This window comes from Morone saxatilis, unplaced genomic scaffold (genome assembly GCF_004916995.1).
Source record: "Morone saxatilis isolate NCDOM2014 unplaced genomic scaffold, NCSU_SB_2.0 Contig14, whole genome shotgun sequence".
Taxonomy (NCBI): domain Eukaryota; kingdom Metazoa; phylum Chordata; class Actinopteri; family Moronidae; genus Morone; species Morone saxatilis.
In genome coordinates, this window is record NW_023339696.1 from 20037212 (window position 1) to 20045355 (window position 8144).

At 37.7% G+C, this 8144-nt stretch overlaps 1 protein-coding gene across 1 annotated transcript in view; it reads left to right on the forward strand.

The window, feature by feature from the left end:
* apol (apolipoprotein L) overlaps positions 1–6310 on the forward strand; it is an 11209-nt gene extending 4899 nt beyond the window's left edge. Inside the window, 4 exon segments of the mRNA XM_035655732.1 lie at positions 4252–4607; positions 4698–4817; positions 5157–5815; positions 5818–6310. Coding sequence (XP_035511625.1) covers positions 4252–4607; positions 4698–4817; positions 5157–5815; positions 5818–6209 — 1527 coding nt within the window. The 3' untranslated portion in view covers positions 6210–6310.
* Positions 6311–8144: the final 1834 nt, after the last annotated feature.

Genomic DNA, 8144 nt, shown 5'->3' on the forward strand with positions numbered 1-8144 from the left:
AAAAAAAATTGGTGTGAGGGACATAAAGCCACCTTTCTATGCAGTTAGCAGTAAAGGCTGGAAGCTTGATGATAGCATTTATTTTAAAACCACAGGAACTGATATCTTTTTTTTTTACTGTGCAGATGGCAAATAATGTCAGCAAGCTGCTGACAATTCTCATTCTTACACCATATCTGGGCAAGTTCTCCTTTTTAATGGACGCTACAGCTAAACAGTAAAGATGGCATTTGAAAGAGAGCGGCCCTGCTTGGCTGCATCAAAGTAAACGTGGTGTGAAAATGATCAATGTTGTTGTACTAAGGATTCCAACCCAGCTCTCAATTCTCATGTGGTGCAAAGCGCTCGCCTTAACCCAACTGCTCTTAAGCGAAAAAATGGTTCAGTGGAGCTGAGGTTGTACTGGGTAGCTTCCTGGTATGAATGTATGATGTGGAGATACTGGAAATACATGGCCTTTTTTTTTTCTTATTTTAACTTGTATTATTGATGTTTTATGTCACCCAGCATTTGTTTTTCTTTTCACCCTTAACTTGAAAAACTGTAACATCCTCGACCCAAATCTCTAGTTCATAGGCCTAGAGGCATTTTATATAAAAGTGTAGATGTCAAACCAGTTACAGGGTCCCTGAGTCATATATGGTCAGGCATTTGTCTGATTTCCTCCAGACAGCTGTTCCAAAGAGCAAATATAAGAAAGGCCACTTTAACAGGTATCATTCTGGAAGCAAATATCTGCTTTACAGGCAATACATCTTCATATAAAAAAATACTGATAACAATTAATAAATGCCTGTATTGACCCTGACTTTCAGCGTGTCAGCTCAGGACATTACTTTAATTTTTACTTTTGTCTTAGACATACTGACTACTAGTTTCTTGTTTGTAAATTCCCCTTAACATTCCTGGAAGCACTACATTTATTTTCACCTGGGCACGGCCTAAAGTAGGAGAAAGCAAGGACAGCTAGGAGGGAGGAGAGGGGAAATAATGGGAAAACCAGAAAACATTTTCTCCATAAAATATGATTCAGTTTCACCAGAATCTGCGACATAGTTGGTCGTAAGTTACCAAGATACATACAGCACTTGAACCAAATCAAATCAGTTGTACTCCCTTGTGTGGTGTAATTACCGTATTCACTAACTTTGGTAAATTAGTTGCAGAGGTACTTTGGAACTTCATTATGAATAATCCTGTGAGTTAGACACATTTTATTCTATAAAGCTCTGTCCGGACTATCTTGACTCAAAAAACTTGGTTTAAGCTTGCTCTTTTTGAACAACAAAAACTGTTTTTGTAGAAGTTGTTGTGTCAGCAACTTTCTAAAGCCTTAGTACTCTAGGTATAGCCAGTTTGGTGAATAACCTTATAATTAACACTAACCATATTAATGTACACTATTTCTTTGTAGAAAATGGACACATTAAAAATGAAAATTAAGGTTACTGATAAAAATTAAAAAAGTGAAAATGAACATACAGCTGTGTTTACATTGCAGTACAGCTTTCCCACAATCAGTTGTATGTTTTCTGCCATTGTCACACATTTGAGAAATTTAAAAAAAAGTAAGTAACTTAATAAAGACTTTACATTTATAAAATTGTTTCCACCAACTTGTAGGCCAACATATGTTTTATTCTTTAGGAGCATAAACCTTTGGGTCTTATCATCAACATCCATATTTCCGAGCAAAGGTGTGCCAATAATACTGTGCTGTTATAAAACTCAGGTGATAAAACTCAGTCTGGTTACGTGGAGAAAGGGAAACGAAACCAAACACACTTGTGCACACTTACCTACCGAAGTTTTGTCCACAATTTTTGATTGAGGCATATCAGCATATCTGAAGACAACATACCGAGAGGAGGAAACATGTCTACAGCCAGGTAAGGAGTTTGTACCTTTGGGCTGCACAGAAAATGAGAGAAAAGCTAATAGTAACTGCAAAGTGTTAAACAAGTATGTGGACAGATATTGGGATGTCAGAAACTCCAATAAAGAACACAATAACTTGTTGAATATGATATTCAATAAAGCCGACCTTTTAGTGCACACTTACATAGGCCTACCTGATCCTAGAAATTATGGGGTGCCGTTTGTAAAGCGGCTCACGCTGAAAATAACAGGCAACATTTTGTCACATTTAGCTTCAAAAACATGTTTAAAAATGGTATGAATTTTTGAAGGTCCACTTTTTTGACATTTACAACAACATTTGTCAACTTAGAGATATTTTAAAATAGCTTAATCAAATTATTAAAATTTAGCACTAAATGTTAAATGTTAAATCTAACTGCTAATCTAAACTAGCTACAATCTAATCTTAAATCTAAATTTAAATTTAAAATCTAAATGTTAAATTTAAATAAATCCAAAATGGCTAAATGCTAAATCTATATTAATCTAAATGAATTGCTAAATTCTAAATTATAATCTAAATGTTTCGGTGAACTTAAATATTTATTTCAAAATAGCGGTAAGCCGGAAGTCCAAAATAAAAGCCCTTGAGGACGTCAGTGTTGTTTATAAGTGTCAAATAACGAATAAAACCAATCTCTTCGCGGGGGAAATTGGACTCTTGACATGGATTTGCGTGATACATCGCTACCTAAAATAATACAACACATTTGGAGAACTGTATCCTTGAAGAGTACTTTGAGTTTTAGGTGTCACTTTTATTGAAGGGTGGGGGACTTATGACCTAAGCCACTATAGCCACCAAAGGGGGGCTCAAATTTGGATGATGTCATGTCATGTTCGCCCTTGCATAAAGGCCCAGCAAGAGCTACGCCCCGCCCGTGACACTTAAAAAACTCAAGAACCAACTGACCGTCCTCCCGAGCTTTATTTGTACATCGCGGTTTCCGGCATTTTGAATTGATAATTAAAGTAAATATTTAGTTTTCACCGAAACACTTTATATCTAACATTTAATCATATATAATTTATACTTTATAATTTATATTTATATTTATTTAACATTAATTTATATTTATATTCTAGCATGTTCAGATTTAGATTTAACACTTTAGATGTATCTATTTAATATCTCTAAGTTGACAAATATTGTTGTAAATGTGCAAAAAAGTGACCCTCAAAAATTCATACCAGTTTTTTAAAACATTGTTTGAACCTAAACGTGACAAAATGTTGCTGTTATTTTCAGCGTGAGCCGCTTTACAAACGGCACCCCATAAGAAATAAGTGTATCTTAAAAACAATGGCAACAAAAAGAGAAATAAGCAGCTCTTAGCTTCGGTTATGTCAGTAAAGACAATGATTCATCGCGAATCATCGTTGTAAAATAATTTCAGTTTAAAATCTATTATATTGCAAACTATTGTTCCCAAATAATATGTGGAACAGTATTTAATGAGCATTGGACTCATTAAACCTGTTGATCTACTTAGTTTGAGACACCATGTGGGCTCTGGCGACATCTGCTGATCAGATCTTGTAAACGCAACGATTACTAAAACTCACATGCATTGAACCATTGTTTCGAACCTTTGTGGCCTGTGGATCCTAAAACAAAGCAATGTTACTAGTTGGAAATTACTAGAGGATAGATAGATCTGAATTTATTCCATTTTATGTTCCATATGTAAATAGAAAGGACAATAAAGTAATCTGAATTATTTCATACCATTTGTATCATTATTCTACAAGTCAAACAGCAAACATAAGAGGATTTAAAAAAAAAAAATCATATTTAATGTATTTTTAATGCTCTTCCATCCTGTCAATCATCTCACAACTCTTGTGACCTCTTGGAGGGATTCTGACCCCCAGGTTGGGAACTACTGATGTATGTAATAGGCCTTCATGTGTAGGTGGGCTTTGTGGTTTATGTGTGACAATTAGTTTATCTTATATACAGTATTTATGTCCTTTTTGTGCACTCATAAAATTTAAAGAGACAGCCAACATTATCAGGTCTGGTCTGAGACACAATATCGTCCAGAATTTGTTTTGAAATCTCACAAACAGGATGTCGTCTTGTCTTCCAGAAAGGAGCTACAGGAGGCCTTGTGCTGCTACACCGCAGATACTCTCATCTACATTGACTCTGTGAGAGGATTCTGTGAGAGGATCTCTAAATGGATAATTGGGAGGGAGTCAGAGTTGAACATGATGAGGGACATCAAGGATAGGGCTGACCAAATTGACCTGAACTTTGACCATGTAAAAAAGTCAGAGACCAAAGGTAAAGCCTTTTGGGAATATATGAAGAGCAAGGTGAAACAGGTGACTGCAGACAGCAGGCGTGCAGAGCTGGAGAAGGAGCTGGCTGCTGTGCTAAAGGACACTCTGGGAGGCCTGGAGAAGCTGGACTGCTTCCTGGATTCAGTGGAGAAGCTGGCGGTCACCTCACTTCATGTGTTCACAGAGAACCAGGTGTTGCATCTACCAGAAGGGATCAGCCTTGAAAATGTCCAGGTTGTTATCACTGCTGCACGCCAAATCTGCCCTCTCCTCCTCGAGTTTAAAAGAGATGCAAGTGTCTTCTTCCTTCCCAGACTTCAGAATGTGGAAGTGCTAGCATATCAGCTGGACAAATACATTCAGACCACCCAGGAAATCTGCGAGAAGCTGGAGAAAAGGTAAACCTTTTCAAAATGATATTCACATTTTGCAAAATAAAAACATCTATTTTAGGAAGTAAATGTAAAATGTAAATGTGTCTTTCACAGCTCCTTTTGTGAGTTTGACCTGAAGATGATTATGAAAACTGTGGTAGACCTCGATGTGGATTTGTCCGAAGATGACATACAAAGGATGCTGTATCACATTAATCAGCTTGATGATATCAGGTAAGCACATTAAACCAAGATGAAGACCATTGTAAAAATCATTCCTGCCTGCATGTTGGCAGGCTGACGTTAGCATTTAGCTCAGAGCATAGACTCTTAGTTTTGTTTAAATGTACTGAAACTATATAAATTTGCGGCATTGGGCTTTCCCAGCAGGAATTAAGACCTCAGTATAATTAGTAATTTATTTTATTTTATGAAATATTGTTGCCGCAATTTTATTGCTCCTTATAGCATCCTAGTGTTTGTTCTAAAACAAATTTATTTGAGTAACCTGCTAATCTTTTGGATGTCTCATCTTATTTATTCTTTCTTAATTTTCTCTTTTCTCCATATCAGGATGAACCAAAACTTCAGGATGGTGTTCTTGTTCCAGGAGCAATCATGTTCTGGCTTCATCAATGAGTTCACAGAGCGAAAGCCCAGGATGCTGGAGTTTCTAAACGACCTTGAAGAGAGTGCTGTTCAGCTAGACAGGATGAATAAGGGGGCAAAGATCTCCAGTGTGGCAGGCAGCTCAGTGGGGGCAGTTGGAGGTGTGCTTTCCATTGTTGGTTTGGCATTAATCCCTGTAACATTAGGAGTGTCTCTAGCTCTGACGGTGACTGGGGTCGGGCTGGGAGTTACCAGCGGAGTCAACAGTCTTGTCACCACTGCCACAGAGATTGGAGTAAACCGTACACAGCAAAAGAAAGCCAGTGAAGTCTTCAAGAGCTTCATGGAGGATGTGCAGATTCTCCAGGATTGTCTGGAGGAGGTGACCCAAAGGGAAACAAACCCAAAAGATGTGGCTGTGGGAGTCGGCAAGGTGCTTTGTAAAGTTGGTGTTGTTGGGAAAGGCATTGATTCACTTGTTGATGCTGCCTCTGCTGTTAAAATGTTGAAAAGTGAGGAGCTGCTTACAAGTGCTGGCAAGGTGGTGGTCCAGGAAGGTAAAGCATTACGTAATGTTCCCAGGGTGGCCTCAGACATCCCAGATATTGGTCAGGCAGCAGTCAAAGGCCTCTTGCCCTCTCCAAGTCAGCCAGGGCAGGTCTCATCGCAGTCAATGCTCTTTTCCTTGGAATGGATATCTTCTTCATCTGTAAGGACAGCATCAGTCTGTCCAAAGGCAGTGAGACTGAATTCTCACAGTTCATCAGAGCCAGAGCTGCACTCTGGAGCTCAGAGATAGACTCATGGCAGAAGATCCATGACTCCCTGAGCGAAGGTCTGGTGAGATCAGGAAAAAACCAAATTATCATGGAGACGCCATTTTATCCGGAGATGGAGACGAAGAAGAACCAGAGAACCAAACCAAACCAAACAGAACCAGAAATGGAAATTCCATCTGATGAAGTGGATGTGGATGAAAAACTGAAACTGAAAGAAAAGTATTGTGTAATACAGTAGTACTCTGTGAGGAGAGATTACTGTGTGCCTTTTTGCCAACTTTAACACTATGATCAGATATGAGATCATTTTATATGATCGAACCATGTGTGAAAATGCAACTCTGCTACAGCTCACTGTTCAGCATCAAACATATAACAATGTATCTTTGAGGGTTTCTTAATGATCTGTAATTTTCATGACATTTATTGATTGACCTGATATATGGACAGTGTGTTTCTATCTTGACTGTACTCATGAACTCTTTGCCCGTTGCAGAACATAATGTATATAGGTATCATTTAATAATACCTGCTTTACCTGACTTGGGTGAGGTGACCAACTTTACCGTCTCTGCTGACATCAGAGAAAAAACTAGCTGTCCTGGAGTCACCATTTTATCCAGGGAGAGAGATCTAGAAACAAAGAGAAACAGAAATAGAAATTTCATCTGACAAAGTGGGTGAAACATGAAATAAAATACATAGTATTGATAAATAGTAGTGCTCTGTCAGACTACTACTACTTTGCATCCTGACTGCTGTGAGCATGCCCAGGCAATGTATTTGTCAGGCCATCTCCATTCACATGAACTTACATGCATGTGCTAAATGTTCTGAATGTGAATTTGTAAAACCTCATTTGACTTTATTAAATGTCATTAGCCATAATTGCTATTGATAAACAAATGTTCAGGGAAGTTGTTCAACCCTATTTTAGAGGTTACCTGGCAAACTGTAATCCTGCTAAGTGCAAAACCCTCACTTAGACTCTAGTTTCTGGTTGTTAAAAATCAAATGTGACATTCCTTGCACTTTCCCATGAATAGTGAAGTATTTTAATGCTTTGGTTTATGTAAGACCTGTGGCACTTGCCACTTTTAGCTTTAGTTAACCAAACTAGAGTTCACCCTAGAGCTAGACATATTTTAAGATTAAATTGTATTACCAATTAAGTGCCTACTATTCTTTTATCATCAGACACTGAAGTCAAATTATACCAGTGTTTTGTTGAATTATTAAAAATGTGTACCTGTCTTGTCTTTTTTTTTTTTAAATGTTCAATGCTTTAATTTTATAATGTAATCTTGCTTCATTATCTGAGCATATACTTTAGCATTAACAGTAATAAACATATTTCATTAAGTAACATCTGGTATAAACTGTGGTGTGATTCTTTTATGTTTCAAAGCCACTATCTTTGGATTAGGACTATGGGCTGATATTTGTGTCAGTCCCATAGAAACGAATTTGAATCTTTTAGAGCTGAATCTGAATTGCCCAACGTGAATAATTGCATTAAAAACTTGATTTGAATGCAAATAATTTGAATTTGTATTGTTTAACTGAAGGTGAATAGCATAATTTGAATTTGAATTTATTAGTTTGAAACTGAATTTGAGCCTCACTAAAAAATTCCAATCTTTTATGTACTTTCAAATTCAGAATCTCTAAAATTTCAAATTCCAAGATCCTCTAAATTCCAAATTCAGATCGCTCAATTCGGCAGGTCATCGGGATCTTTTCTCTACAGTACGACTGCTTTGGTTTTATATGGTTTGTTAGTAGGGCCATATGAGTAAGTTGGGTGATTTCGGACACAGCCCTTGTTTGCCAACCGTTTATACCCCATAATCGGCGAAATGTGCCAATGCATCTTACGGTGAACCGGCAACCCGTACAGCGGCAGGTTCCTCGGTATCCAGATGCCCACCTGGAAATATCCAATAAAAACGGCGAAAGATGCCGTGGCATCTCAGGAAAAATCGTTGGCAATCTCAACAACTGCCAACCAGAAATGCCACCTGTGACTGCCGATGCCACTTGTTTGAGCTAACCCTGGCTTGCAATCAAAGGAAACGCTATTTTTTGCCCTAAAACAAAATGTACTAACCGAAAATATTAACAGCCGACTCCCTAATAAGTTTTTCTATGTCCGGGGCCTCAAATGTACAGT